Here is a 15,706-nt window from a genome sequence, read left to right as displayed (position 1 = left end):
TATATTAGTAATGGTGCTAGAGCAGCAGTCCCATCCTATGACATGTAGAGCAATATCAAAAAGCACTTCTGTGACAGTCCAGAGCACTAAACATCTCTCCAGGGTACTCAGTGTTTTGAAGAACAGATCCTCAGTGGTCTGAATTGTGCAAGCAGGGAAGAAGCTGAAGAAGTTACTAGCTGTTACTTTGCAAAAGGAGGGATGAGACTGTGGGATCCATGGGAAATCCTTCCAGAAAAAGAAAGATCATTTTGGTGAGAGGCTTTTGATGCTTTACAGGATTTGAAAACATAAATTGAAAGTTGGAAAGAGATTATGGGAAGGTTTATATTAATCAGCTTTATTGATTCCCCTTCCCTGGAGACATTCAAAACCCACCTGGATGAGTTCCTGTGTGACCTACTCTAAGTGGATTCTGCTCTGGCAAGGGAGTTGGACTGATGATCTTTTGAGATCCCTTCCAACTGTTAAGATTCTGTGATTTTTGTGAAATGGATCATAAAAGAGATTAATCTAACTCTTCTCATAATCTCTTTCCAACTTTCAATTTGTGTTTTCAAATACTGTAAATCATAATAACCTACCAAATATTTAGAGGATATCAAATTTGCTGTCATTGAAGTTGAATGCTTAAATGATATCATCTTTATTAAAAAAAATAAAGTGATGACATGAATTTTTAAAGAAACAACAAGATTTCACTGCTGTTACGCAGTCTGTAAGGCCAGATTCTGCACAGTTCCATTCTGCATTCTGTCAATGCCTCGATCTTAATTTCAGAGTCAGCTTGCTCCTGTCAGCTCCCAGACCCCAAGAAGGATCAAAAGGAAATTTTTGACAAGATTCTGTTTGTAGTCGTCCCTTGAATATACCAGTGGAGAGGTAGAGCATAAAAGGACAGGAGATCTCTGTCCTCACAAGCAAGGCTGGGGGCCTCATCTCAGACTCAAGTGACCTTTGGAAAGCATAGGAGTCTGCTCAGAAGCCCCATGCCTCCAGATTAGCTCTGTCTCGGGATGACTGTGTTTACTTCCTCTTGGTTCCTTGTCAAAACAAATTCCATTGGGCTTCCCTGATATAAACTGAACAAAGATCCCTAAGGAGAGCCGTATCTGGAAACAGCAATAAAGCCTTGGCAGCAGCATCTGTCTGTCTGCTTACCTGATAGGTGGAGGAGGTATGAATCACATCCTTTCTGCTATTTCTTCTTACTTCACAGTCATCCTGTAAGTTACCTTCTTTCCCTCCTGTCCCTGCTCTGGTCATTCAAGAGTGAGATGCACTGGAGTGGCAGAGGGCCTGTGAATGGTTTTTCATTTCTATCCCAAACCTTTCTTAAGGAACATTTCCCATTTCTGAATGTTTTTTTGTTGTACATGAATGGGAATTTAGAGGCCTAATTCTATTGCCATTTTAGGAGGGAAGACAAAAAGACGAGTAGTCTTAGACCACTGTTACTACATATAATGCCTTGTACTGGGACTAAATTCAAACCTCCATAGAGACTTTACTTACAATTACTTTGCAATGACATGGTAAGAAAGAAAATGGAGTCTCCCAAACACGTACCTGAATTGGCTCATCTCATCAGTGTATTTGGCTTTATTCCTAAGGCAGAAATTACATGTGCTTTTTTGATCAAAGACAGGGAGACCTGCTTTCAAACACTCCTGTGTACTGGCAAGGCTGTATTCTTAATCTCTGTTTGTGCCTCTCCCAAAAATTGCTGGCAGTCTCCCTGCCCAGGAGTTCAGGGCTGGATCTGGAGGAGGGATGCTTAGCTCTGGACTGTGATGCATTAACAAAAGTATGCAGAGCTACGAGGGAAGGTTTGTACAGAGTCTATTCACCCTGCTTGCCCAACCAGTAAACCTTTTTTTTTGTAAGCATTAAGCCCACTCACAAATTTAAGAAATACTCACATCAAAGACAATAGACATATGGAGAAAGTTAACTGGGCCAGGCAAGACGGAGCCATGGTTGGCTCCAAAACACATTTGGAAGAGCCAAAAACGGGGGAGGAAAGAAAAATGCAATAAATTGGCTTTGCAAAAGGAAGAATGTAAATTCTACTGTCAACATTCCTTGTGTATGGTTATTTCTTGTATTTCCTATTACTGTATCAGGCTCAGGGTGCTTATGTTAGATACTTCTGGTTTTATGTTCTCAGTTGTCCAACAGCAGGGTTGACAATTAGTTTTTTGAACCGATGAAGCTGAGGCTGACGAATTCGTGCCAGTTGTGTTTGTGTGATTTTCATTCCTTGCTAATTCAGAGGTGTTAAAAGTTATCTTGATGTAACCGATATGTTTATGGATCCACCTAAGTTGTCGTTATGACTTGAAATATTTAATTAGTGATGGTTATCCAGCTTTATGGGAATGAAAAGAAAAATCCAGAACTACAAATTTCTGCATACAGAATCAAATTTAAAATATATTTGCTGTTTGTATCACCTCATGCTTAAAAGGCATGGATATCACCGAGAAATTAACTCAATTTCTACTCATTTGTTTTAAACACTTTACACAAGTGGAGAAATACTGTTTCCTAGAACTGCCCTAGTCTTTAGATTATCTTAATTGGAGCAGAGAATTGCTTCTGTTTCAACTGAGAGACCATGGATCTGATTTGAAGGAAGTATTATAAACCACTAATTCTGCTTGGGTTTGCCTGGGGCAATGGGTGTTTAATTCATTATTGTTGTTTGATTCATTATTGTTATCATTGGGGTTTGTTTCTTAGTGATCTCATGTTGGGATGGTGTTCAGATACCACCGTGGGTATAATTTCAACATCACTTGTGTATGAACTATTACATTTCTACCCTAATTTCAGGCAGCTCTTCCTAGCAGTAACTGAAAGCAATCACCTAAAATCATCTTGTCTATAATACTGTTGCTAGGAGTCACACTCTATTCTTTGTACCAGTAGACAAGAGAGAGGAAAAATAATGAGAGTTGCTTACTGTGAGTGCTGCAGATATTTGAACAGAGAGGCAAAGCTAGAGGCAGAAACCTGGAGCAAATCTCACTGAGGTAGCTGTGTGCCAACAGACTGGGCAGGCAGGGTCAGCATGTAAAGGTGCCTGTGCCATATTATAGTGATTGGAATGGATCTAAGTCCTTTGTAGGAGATGTGGCATGTTTTTACAGCTTAAAAAACAAAGCCTCAAACCAAAAACATGAAGTCAGCTGTCCCTTAGAAGGCTGCCCCTTCTTACGTGTGTGACTGTGGTGGGTTGATTTGAGTGTTTTTGTTCTCTCCCAATGGCAGCCAATCCCAGTGTTCCTCACTGTGCACAACGCAGCGGAAGTTATAACCTGTGGGTTCCAGAAGTTTGTGCAGAAAGAGGTAATTGATATGTTCAAGGTACCTCCTGCGATATAATTTCCCTATAACAGGACAACTAATTTAATATAGACATTAATGCCACGTGCTTTTCTCATCTCTTTGTGATAGCTAGTCATTAATGAGATTCAGAGAGAGCTTTGCTGTTGACAAGTATCTATACTGATGTTTTCTTTCCTCCTTTAGTTCATTAAACACTGCAAATGTGCATTGACAGCTGCATTTTTAACAGTGGCTTGATCCTGCTTGTGTTTTCCTTTTGAAAATTAATGTTGCCTCTCCGTCATGTCTCACATTAGAATCTCATTGTTTGAGCTGGGTCCTTATATCTAACCAGTAGAATATATCTGCTGTTTGATGTATTGAATGATTATAGATAGATCATATCTCCACATGAAATACTGGAAAAACAATGCATTTTTTAATTTGTTTTGAATGCTTGAGAACCTGTCCCAAGACCTATTACAGTCAGGAGAGTAATTCCTACTCACTTTAGTAAGAACTGGGTTTATTTCTCACAAGCTGCATTGAAGAGCTTTCTTTTTAGTCTATGAAATGCTTTTCTAATTGACCAGAGCTGCTGTGTGAGGTAACACTGAGAAATCATTCATCACAAATTTCTTTCTACAGTGGCGGTTGGCCTACTGTGGAACAAATCTTCCGTTTGATACCTCCATTATGCATATAGAAGACAAATAAATGGCCCATGTTAGCTACTCCTAACAAACTGAAGAGATCTCTAAGGATATGTGTAAGGGACATAGCAGTGTGTACCATGGCAGGCGTGAGTGGCATTGTCCTCTGGTTGGTGTTCCTGTCAGAGTGTTTCATATTTTCCTTCTAGTTCACATTATGTATTTTCTTTTGGAAAGGAAAATCACTATGGACAAGGGTAATGCAAGCGTGAGTCTTGCTGGAAAGCTTCTGGAGAATAATTTTGAACCAAAAGTTTGGGGAACTCTCGTAAGTTTACACCAAGAGAATCACAGAATCATTATGGTTGGAATAGTCCAGCTGCTGTCCTAATATTGCCAGGCCCATCACTAAACTAAACCATATCCCTCAGCATCTCATCTATGCATCTTGAATATCTCCAGGGATAGTGACTCAGCCACCTCCTTGGGTGGCCCATTCCAATGCTTAATAACCCTCGTGGTGAAAAAGTTCTTCCTAATGTCCAATCTAAACCTTCCCTGGTGCAACTTGAGCCTATTTCCTCATGTCCTGTCATTTGTCACTGGACAGAAGAGGCTGAACCCCACCTCACTATAACCTCCTTTCAGGTAGTTGTAGAGAGTGATAATGTCTCCTGTTGGCCTTCTCTTCCCTAAGCCAAATACCCCCAGTTCCCTCAGCCGCTCTTCATCAGACCCGTTTTCTAGACCCTTCACCGGCTTTATTGCCCATCTGTGGATATGCTCCAGCACCTCAATGTCCTTCTTGCAGTGAGGGGCCCAGAACTGGACACAGTACTCAAGGTATGGTCTCACCAGTGCTGAGTACAAGGGGACAATCACTTTACCTTGGCCCTGCTGGACACACTCTTTCTGATACAAGCAGGATGCCATTGGCCTTCTTGCCCAGCTGGGCACACTGCTGGCTCACATTCAAACGACACTCCCAGGTACTTTTCCGCGGGACAGCTTTCCAGCCACTCTGCCTCAAGTCTGTAGCGTTGTTGTGGCCCGTGTAGGACCTGGCACTTGGCCTTGTTGAACTTCATGCAATTGGCCTCAGCCCATGGCTCCAGCCTGTCCAGGTCCCTCTGAAGAGCCTTCCTGCTCTCAAGCAGATCTACACACCCACCCAGCTTGGTGTCATCTGCAAACTTACTGAAGGGTATACTCAATCCTCTCATCCATGTCATTGCTAAAGATGTTAAACAGAACAGGCCTTAGCACTGGGCACTGAGGAACACCACTGATGACTGGCTACCAACTGAATTTAGCTCCATTCACCACAACTCTCTGGGCCTGGCCATCCAGATAGTTTTCCACCCATCTCGGAGTAGGTCCATATAAGCCATGAGCAGCCAGTTTCTTCAGGAGGATGCTGTGGGAGACTGTGTCAAAGGCCTTACTAAAGTCCAGGAAGACCACATCACATCCTGAGCCAAGATTTTTTTTCCTGGAGTAGTACCTAATGAAGTAAGAACACTCAATATTTCAGTACATAGAATTCACAGTTTTGATATAGTTCAAGTTAAGTTTGAGGACCAGACATAAAGTTAATGTCTGGTTTTAGGTTTACCTGCTGGTAAGTAAGCTGAAAATATAAATCAAGTTATACTAATCTGTAGTCCTGTTTTGTTTTATTATTTTTTCAAATTGAATTTGTCAAACAGTGCTCAAATGTAATGGACTGTTGAATGCTCTTTACTGGATTCTTAATGTGTTTGGTGCAGTAACATCAGCTGTCATCACTTTACTGTTTTTGGAAAGAGAAAACACTATTTCACTGTTTCTTATTTTTAATTTTTTTTTTAATCATACTTTCTCTTTTTTTACAGCAGATCTCTCATCTGAAAGTCTGTAGGTAAGCTTTTAAAACTACTCAGATTTAGATTCAGACTTGTTTAGGCTCCAGCTTCTCTATTTGCTTCAGATAATGGTACACCGAAACAATGAAGACTGTAAGGCACATTCCTGTGGGTGACGAGCCTAAATTGCAACATAGGAATAATGAAATATTTTTAAATTGTTTGGGTTTTATTTTAACAATTGCTTAAATAGAAACATTTTTCTTTCCTTATAAAAATTTAAAAAGCCAGAAGACTTCCTGAATAACAAAGCAGTGTTTGCAAGAATGTTTTTAGAGGAGATGAAAACTGGTTTTGAAGGTCCAGTGGGTAAGCTTAAACAGTAAGAGAAAGATAATTAATGTGATAGAAAATATCTAAAAATGCCTTTCCTAAGAAAGAAAAGGTGAGTGATATCCAGTTTTGCTAGAATCACTCATATTAAGCTGCACAACGTACCAATCCTCATTGCCTGTAGTAGTTCAGGCTTCAGAAAGGAGATAGAAATGGACAAACAGAAGGCAGCCAGTCACGTATTAAAAGTTTCATTCTATCCCCCATGCCCTTGAAGAATGTATATTTCCTGTCCTCCACATTCCATAGGCTTTTAGGTGTACTTACTGTATATAATATACAAGCTTTTGATCTTGTTTGTTTTTTTCCTATCTCCACAGTGCACTCTTCCTCCTGGTAGCAGCAGTCTGCCTTCCTTTATGTGACACACAGGTGAGCTTTGCTTTGTAAAGCAGCTCTAGTTGGAACTTGATGTTTAATATCATTTGCATATGAGGGATGCAGCTTTTACTTATAAGCTAGGATGGGATTCCTGCAAAGGAATTGTAAATGTGCACTATTGCTGTGTTGTAGTCTTGCTGGTCTTAATGTATGTGCATCATGGGAAAACCCCTGAGCAGTGCAGCTCTTTGGTGAATCTGATGGCTGGAGAAACTGAAGTTTAACTTCATACAACACTTAGAGCAAGTCAGTTAGGTTTTAATTAATTGCACATACTTTCAGGAGGTCCCTATTAGCTTTGTAATAAATTGACACACTTTCTGTAGCTACCAGAGAAAGAAAGGCAGTACCACCTGAGAGTAGCTCAGTCCAGCAAATATCAGTTCCTTGGGGGAGCTCTTCTCTCCTGGAAACATAGTAGGGCTATTTCCTCATTTTAAATACTTCCGTTAATATCTGAAGCTAGATGGGATGAATCTAGGAACTTGTCTGGATGCAGCTGGTCAAATATAGCCATGAGAAGTGAGGCACCTGAACTATAGCTTCCTTCACAGACCACAGTGCAGAGCAGGAACTGCTGGTGTATAATTCAACTCACCTGAAAGCAGACATCTCAAATATGCCAGGTGAACTGCTCTCAAAAGTGGGAGTTTTTTTCCCCCATTGATTGTGAAGAGGGCCTACTTTGTTTGGAGGCAGATGTCTGTTTAAAGCACTCTTTTGAATACTCGTAAGATTAGTGAAAGCCTTGGGGAGAGAGACTGGTTAGCTGCTGCAGGGGCTGAGAAGGAAAAGGAGGCAAGACAAAAACCTTAATGATAGTCCTCTGATCCTTTTACCCTACCTTGACTGCCAATACAAGACTAAACAGACTGGGGTCCATATTTTCAGATTGTTTTGAATGGTGTACATAACCTAAAAAAAATAGAACTAAGGTAGCTAACATAACCTAAAAAAAATAGAACTAAGGTAGCTAAAAGCCTGGGTAAATGCTATATGCCAGATCTTTTAAGGTGGGCAGGAAAAAACATAGTCCTCCTAGTCTTCTTTTGTCTCCTTCTTTTTCTTTGCAGCACAGCTCCCACTTGCTATGCTTGCTGTGTGAAGCTAACTGCAGGGAAGTAGCAATACATATGTTCATATGAGCGTGCACTTATTTATGTAGATGTTCTTTATTGCAGTTTGATCCAAATGGCTATTTGTGGGCTCTAATTCACTTGATCTGTGTTGGTAAGTAATTTTCTTTTGGAACAAAAAAGAAAAGGAAGAGTCAGAAAGAGTAAGAATGTTGGAGACATCAGCTTTATTAAGAGGTTACTGATATTTAAGGTGCTTGATGTAAGAAACACTTGGAAAGAATGAAGGAGCTCAGTAAATATAAGAAGGTGTTTCCTTTTATAGCTTTTACGTTGAAAACAACAACAGAATAAACTACATGTTGCAGTCAGTTAATGATGGATGAGAAAACACACATCAATCAGCACTAAAGTTTTCTGGGAGTTTTTGATGGTTACCTACTAAGAGGCACTTCTTTTTGAGGACAGAAGAATCATGTAAAAACTCAAGCAGTAACTTGTGGTTGGAGCTTTATTGCACATACTGATTTTATTTAAAAACTGAAAAAAATATTCTAAAATATCATAGAATATGCTATCAGAGGAAGGATGTTGAAATGTTGGGTGATTTATGCAATCATATGCATTTAAAAAAAATTAATAATGAGTTGCATAACCTATCAGGTTTTATTTTGTCTTTTTCAGACTAAACATTTGTTTGTATAAATCATAATTCTTCTTTGAAAAGCTAGAAATGATCAGACCCACAAAATCTGAAGAAAACAAGTATTAGTTGTTAACTAGGAAACTTGTGTCTTTCGGAGGACCAGGCTAGACAGTGAGGGACTTGTATTTGTTTCTTAGCTGTCCTATAGACTTAATGAGTGACATATGTTTTGTCTGCAAATTAGGGATAATTTCTTCTTTATTTTCTCTATTCATACTGTAAAATTTTCAAGGAAGAGGTAATATGTTTATATGTTTTTGTGCTAGGGAGATCTAGAGATCCCATTCTAAAACATTAACCTACAAGTAAGAAGTAGTATGGGGTTTTTTTTTTGTTAGGAAATGTTATATGATAAACATTTGCTTACTTAGATAAAACAAAAAGCTAAAGATTTTTCACTTCAATTAATTGTTTGTTGTAATGAGTGATGTTTTCTCAAAGCCAAGAGGTCTCATTTGGAAAACAGTGTTAGGCCACGGAGGTGGAGAACAGCTTAAAGAGTCTTCAGGAGGCCTCTTCTGTGCTTGAAATGTGTAGGAAGTGCCAACATAATGTTTATACTCAAAATATAGCTTCTTTCCATTTCTCTTGTTTTTGAGAGAAAGTTGTTGATGTGACTGTTGATGTTTCGTTGTGTAGTTAGATTTCCTATCAACATTACAGAGTCACAGAATAAAGATGCTGCAAGAAAAGGCAGACGAATGAACTAACTTACCACACAGTTAATCAAGACAGAGCGTTACAGAAAGGACATGTATCCTGCTCTTGTCTAACAGGCAGAATTGAGAACATCTGTTACATAGTGTTCTACTGGTTTTGCCTTTTCTGTTTTGGTTTTCTTTGTGAGTCAAAAACACTCCCAACAAAGCCTTGAGGCAAGGATGTGAAAAACATAGAGCCTGACACAATATTATTCCTTCTTGAGTGCATAAAGCTTTTTCCCAGAATAGAAACGAGAGCTAACCAAGAGGTGGGTAGGTCAAGAATGTAAAGGACCTGGAGACCCTATCGCTGAGAGAACTCTGGATAGGAAAGACATCTCAGAGCCAACAGCTGTAGGTGTCTACACAGGTGAGCACATCATAGAAGTAACCAAAAAAGTGGAGTGGGCTGAAGAAGCAATTTGTTGATGCATGTGCACACACTTGTAGTTGCCATGAGCTAGGAGTTGTCTCTCCTTCAGGAGGATGAGCAGAGACATGCATCATGATGGTGTTCTGAGACGGTAACATTTTGAAAACTATTAATTTGAAACAGTAGGTTTGTTTTACTCATGGTTTAGGCATCCTTTGTGCTGAATTGCTAAACTGTAATTCAGAGGGGTTCCATGGCTGCTGATACCGTGGACAAACAAGCTGTTGTTTGTCAGAATGATTGCATATTATGGTAATTGCACATGTCATTTCAATTACAGGGGCTTACAAAGTATTTCACAAGCTATGGAAACCTAGCTCTTTAAGGTAATGTGTTTTAATATTCTTTGCAAAAGAAAGGGATGGCTATGAAAGAGGGTTAGAAACAGTCAGGTAAACTGTAGGTATCTCTGCGTTCTTAGCATGAGCTAGGCCACTCTTTGTTAATCATTAATAACTGCTCTTGCAAGAGAAGCTTTATTTATTGATAACAATAGCGTGTGGTTACTGATAGTTATACAGCTAACTCAAACACTGAATTAGCTTTAAACAGTGTATTACCAAAAGGTGATGACTCAGTCCTGGAAAAAGAGCCTCTAATTACTGGCACAGACATTGCGAGGAAGTGTTAGTCTGTGTTAGTCTTGAAAGCTGCATGGTTTGAATCTGTCAGTACATCCCTCTGAGACATAGTCTCAAAAGTGTTTAGCAGCTGGTGACTTGCCACAGGATAAGTGTCTGAGTACTTGAAATGCTTTGAAAACTTGCAGTAATTTCATGTATATGGTAGAACTTCAGCCAGATGGTAGTTGTTTAGAAAGCAGGTGGCAATGTTCACAGTGTCTACAGTGTGTAGTTGTCTGGATGGATGGAGATGGTATGTTGCCACTGCATATTGTGTATATGTATATGATACTTGCGGGTATTGAATATGAACAGCATAATTTATTCCACAACCCTTTTCTGTAAGTTTAAAGGGTCTAAATTTTAGTCAGTCTCACTTTATGTGAGACTCACACTAACAAAGGAACAACAGAAATCATGTGCAAATTGTGTGTAAATTAATATGCTAATGAATATATAAATACTGCTATAATATTAATGGACTATTGTTATAATGTAGATAATTGTAATGTAAAGTTAATATTACCTAATTATAACCATGCCATATATTATATAACCTTAATATTATGTAATATTACAGTGTATTGTAATAATGCTACTTAATATACCAATCTCTTATACCAAATTAACTACATTACTAAAAGAACACCTTTTTTTTTTCCCTCCTCTCCCAGTGATCTGGACCAACAGTACATCAACTATGTATTCAGGTAAAATGAATAAGCCTTTGATACACCATAACTGGTTTTATGTGGTATATCTTTTCATTTTCAACTATGGCTTGTTTAGGAAACTCATAGCTACCACTGCTTAAATATATTTTTTTAGCAGGACATTCACTGAAAGAACAGTGCTAAGCTGAATGACTTAGTGGCTGATTTTTTTTGGCTCTGGTTATAGGTGGATATGCCAATATACACCTGCGGAGGTAACGAGGTGTTAATTATGAATTCTTTAATCACCATGTGCCCAAGTGATCTATCACTTCCAGAAATAATGTTTACAGAGTAACTGCCTGGCAATACCTCACTTCAGAAAATAAAACTTGTACAAAACTGCCAGAAGAGGAGATAGTGATTTCAAAAGTAGGATGAGCAAAGAACATGAGTAGTAACTGATTGTTCAGAGCACTGTTAACAGGGTTGAGTAATTCAGCTTTTGGTTGTTTTTCTGATTTGAAGATATAAGAGTGGCTTGTTATTTTGTAGTTATTGAAAGAGCCTGAGTCAATGACCAGACTCCTCTGCATTTTTGTCATTTATAAACAAAGAGTCAATCCTTTCCTCAAAGAGCCATCTAAGCCAGAACATTTGGTGTGTATGGCATCCACTAGATTTCTGTGAGGCTTTATTTGACATACGACATATAGAGATTTTGCTAGATACTCCTCCCTCTGTAATTGTGTCTTCTATATGTAAACCTCTTCTCTTGGAATTGTAGCTAAAGTTGTATGGGAACACTGTGGAGTACAAAGTTCTAAGAAAGGATGGTCAAAACAAATGAAAGAGAGAGCAGAAGTTAGGAGTAAGCATAACAAAAGTGAAGTTGTGCTTGTCCATTTGGTTAGATGTTTGTGTGCTCTTCTCTGCCCACATTTAAGGTCCTTGACAGGAACACATCAGAGACACCAGTGTAGCACAGTTGCGTCACTTCAATTCCCATTTATCTTCTCAGCGTCATCAATGTCATAGAATCATAGAATGGTAGGGTTGGAAGGGATCTTTAGAGATCATCTAGTCCAACCGCCCTGCAGAAGCAGGGTCACCTAGATCAGGTCACATAGGAACATGTCCAGGTGGGTCTTGAAGACCTCCAAGGAAGGAGACTCCACACCCCCTCTGGGCAGCCTGTGCCACTGCTCCCTCACCCTCACAGTAAAATAGTTTTTTCTTATGTTTAAGTGGAACTTTTTGTGTTCCAGCTTCATCCCATTACCCCTTGTCCTCCTGCTGGCTACTATAGAAAAAAGGGATGCCCCAACCTCCTGCCACCCACTCTTTAGGTATTTATAAATGTTAATAAGATCACCCCTCAATCTTCTCTTCTCCAGACTAAACAGCCCCAGTTCCCGCAGCCTTTCCTCATATGAAAGATTCCCCTGATCATCTTTGGTGGCCCTGTGCTGGACTCTCTCCAGTGTGACAATCCTGTGTATCTCTTTTTATCTTAGTTCAATCAAATAATCCTGTTCCCTGTGATTTTGCCTTTGTATATGGCGGTGTCTATTCACCAGCATCCCATGTGTTGACAATATCTGAATGTCACTTTGCTTCAAGCAGGCTCTTATTTAAGTCAGTTGCTGTTTTCCATCTATTATGAAGTGCAAAACAAATCAATTTTACTCAAAGAAGGTAGTTTTGTCTATTAAAACTTTTTTGAAGAATTAGTCATGGACCCTGCAAATATGCTGCTATGTGCAGAAATAACCTGTGAAGTCTTGAGTGAGCTGTAGCTATTGGACTGTGTTGAAGGGAGAGTCACAGAACAAGCAATAAAACCAACTGATTTTTCATTTGGCATCTGCCTGACTGTGGCCGTCAGTTGTCATTTTAGTTGAAAGCTGCATCTGGGCCGGAACCTTTAAATTCACATTTTGGCTGAAGGTCTTATTTTTGCAGTTTTGATTGAAAAGTCAGGATTGAATTGCTGCTCTGTTAGTTGATGGTATCCTTTGAAGTCTGTGAGGTTGTGTCCAGCAGAGAACAGGAGTTACACAGTGCATGGAAAGTATGATTATTGATGTGGAGACTTTTCAAAAGGAGAATGTCTTGCTCAGGAGCTGTGAAGTGCAGTGGTATGTATTTTAAAACAGTTCTCTTTTAGAAAAACAGACACAGCAATGGAATTGTGCAAATTCTCTTTAAAAGAAAAAAAATGTGTTATCAAACTTGCAAAGATTTTCATCATTAGAGAGCTTAAAGATCAGTGTAGCTTGTGAGGTGATGGTATAAATCAATTACTGGAAACAAGTGACACAGAGGAGGTAGAAGACTGGATGCTAATTTGTTTGTCTTGGGTCTGTGGATATCTATATATCTACGTATCTAAATATGTATGTAGAGAAGCTCATAGTTCATAACATTTGGACCTCATCTTGACTAGAGAAACCAAACTGTACCATGGGCAATGGAATAAGTGACATCCTAATTTAGAGTTTTGTTTTGTCATAATAGCAGATAATATTTGAAAGGATATGAACTTTGGCAGAAGTTCTCACCTCGTTTGTGACCTCCATGGCATGCCACCGCCCTGAAATGTCTTACAGGGGCTGAAATCTTTCTGTCATGGAAGGCACTGACAGGGCTTGTTTCTTTGTGAGACCTCTGTGCATGTAGTTATCTTGGAGATGACTGCTGCTTCCCAAATTTCAGTGAAGCTGATCAGTGTGTTTGAGAGCTATGTAGAGCTCTGTATGCGTGTGTACACACAGCTTTATTGCACAAGATTCATTTTGGCACAAAACAGTCAAAAGTATTTTTAAATCCCACTGAGTAGAGGGCATTTTGCTCTGAATGTTCTCTGAGTGTTGTCTGAGTGAACACTGACTCCTCACAGGCAGTTCTGGGTCAGACTGACTGTTAAGGTATGCTTGTCTGTGTCAGAATGTGCCCAGCACTAAATTTTGTGATTTAGCAGGTGTTAAGGTATATGCTGCTGCTTCCACCACTAACAGCTTCTCATGGACTGTTTTGGCCATGACACGATCCTAGTTCCACCTCCTAGAACGGGACACTTAAATGTGTACTGGTGGTCTTGTCTGTACAAGCGTGATTCTGTCATTTATGATGGAACTTGTTTGTGTGGTATCCTTACAACTTTCTCCTCTCAGCACTATTGTCAACAGGCCTATATAGCTCTTCATTTCTAACCTGGATCAAACAGCTGACATGCGGCTGTGAGGGGAAAGAAGGGTTGTGGGCACAACCAGGTAGTGCTTAGAATCACAGAATCATTGTGGTTGGAAAAGACTCTTAAGATCATTGAGTCCTACTGTAAACCTAACACTGCTATGTCCACTACTGAACCATGTCCCTGAGTGACATGTCTACACGTCTTCTAAATAACTGCAGTGCTGGTGACTCAGCAGCTTGGTCCAGTGCTTGATAACTTTTTTGGTGAAGAAATTTTTCTTTATGTATAGGAAAATATGTGGATTTGTTACAATAGAGGCTATTCAAAGCATTTCTATTAGATACAAAAGCACAGTTATACTCTGTAGAGTTCTGCCTCAAACTGTTGGGTATTACAATGTACCTGCATGTGGGATTGAAATATATGTATTTAGATTAAAAACAAACATTAACTGTATTGGATACTTCCAAAGGTGCAACTGAAATTATGAAAATTTCCTATCATGCTGTCCCTTCTTTTTTTAAACCTGGGAAAATTGGGAAGAAGAGAATGTCTTAAGCAAATGTACATGAACAGGAACTTTCCAGAACCAAATAGATCTGAAGAAATATTTGCAGATGTTGAAAGTGTGGCACTCTTCTCACTTCATCGCTTATAGTGTGATTATTCAATGTCTTTTAAAAAGGGAGCCAGATCAGGAACAAATGTAGGAGGGAAAGCAGAGCTTTGCTATGGAGAGAATGGAGGGGTGATGTTTATTCTCAGTGCTCAACTCCATCCTGTTATCCATCTCCCTTAAATTTAAGTGTGTGGGGCAGGGAGGGAGAGAAGAGAGGAAATGTACTTCCAAGAACCTTCCTCTAACCCTCCAGTCTTGTTCCCAACTGCTTTCTTTACTGCAGTATTGCATTTCCCTGCACTCTGACTTCTGCCTTAGTGTTTCGCTTACTAGTGTTTTTTCCAGTAATCTTGTATTTTCTTTATTTTTCCTTTCTGGTCGTCAACTTTTCATTAAGGAGGGAGCCAGATTTCTTCCCCCTAGCTAGCTGACAAGGGGTAGCATGAGAGGAGGGGATAATAATGTCTACCTCACATTTTGACGGATGCAGAACACTTCTTAGAAGTGAATTGCAGCTCATCTTGGGCTTTCTCCTGTGCTGAGGCAGCTAGAGATCTGTTACTTTTTGTGGAGAACCTGGAAGAAAGTTTCAGTACATCCCAGTATCTGTCACTGTCTGGTATTTGTTCACAAAGGCATGCCAGGTAGCCTAGCAGACATAGGTGAGGGGAAAACTTAGAGTAGGAGTGTATCAAATAGTGAATAAATGGCATTGACAAAGGTGTGAGGTAAAGACTCTATGCAACTAAACTACATCTTTTTTCTGGAAGAGCTGCTAATCTGTTGCTTTTGTGAATTAAAAAAGCAGCAGTGATTTTTTTCCACAACAGGGAAGGCATAAATTGCTGTTCCTGCTGACAAAACCTCTTTTTAGCTGGAAAGCACACCGTAGGTGACCCAGCCCTCAGTGTTGAGTACAGGGGAAAAAGAGAGGAGTGGAGAAATGTGGCACAGGTTTTTTGGTTTTGCTACAGCCTGATATCCAGATTGTCCTGCTAGCAACTCCTGAATCTCTAATCTGATTTTACAATAGCATTGTATCTTTTCAACCAATGTTCTGTTCAGAGCAGAGTTACAATATAGCTTTAATGC

The 15,706-nt window shown here is 39.5% G+C and overlaps 1 protein-coding gene across 4 annotated transcripts in view; it reads left to right on the top strand.

Moving 5' to 3' along the window:
- The window catches only part of TMEM241 (transmembrane protein 241), a 60,494-nt gene that overhangs the window by 10,729 nt on the left and 34,059 nt on the right, over nt 1–15,706 (top strand). For 2 of the 4 annotated variants that reach the window (XM_061994696.1, XM_061994694.1), the window contains exons 5-10: nt 3,277–3,354; nt 5,864–5,886; nt 6,544–6,595; nt 7,786–7,834; nt 9,801–9,846; nt 10,818–10,853. In XM_061994696.1, the coding sequence (XP_061850680.1) occupies nt 3,277–3,354; nt 5,864–5,886; nt 6,544–6,595; nt 7,786–7,834; nt 9,801–9,846; nt 10,818–10,853 (284 nt within the window). Of the gene's footprint in view, nt 1–3,276; nt 3,355–5,860; nt 5,887–6,543; nt 6,596–7,785; nt 7,835–9,800; nt 9,847–10,817; nt 10,854–15,706 lie in introns of all 4 variants that reach the window. The other 2 variants (XM_061994695.1, XM_061994693.1) reach the window with 1 other exon arrangement.

This window comes from Colius striatus, chromosome 4 (genome assembly GCF_028858725.1).
Source record: "Colius striatus isolate bColStr4 chromosome 4, bColStr4.1.hap1, whole genome shotgun sequence".
Taxonomy (NCBI): Eukaryota; Metazoa; Chordata; class Aves; order Coliiformes; family Coliidae; genus Colius; species Colius striatus.
Note: the sequence above shows the minus strand (reverse complement) of the source record. Positions and strands in the feature narration are given on the sequence as shown.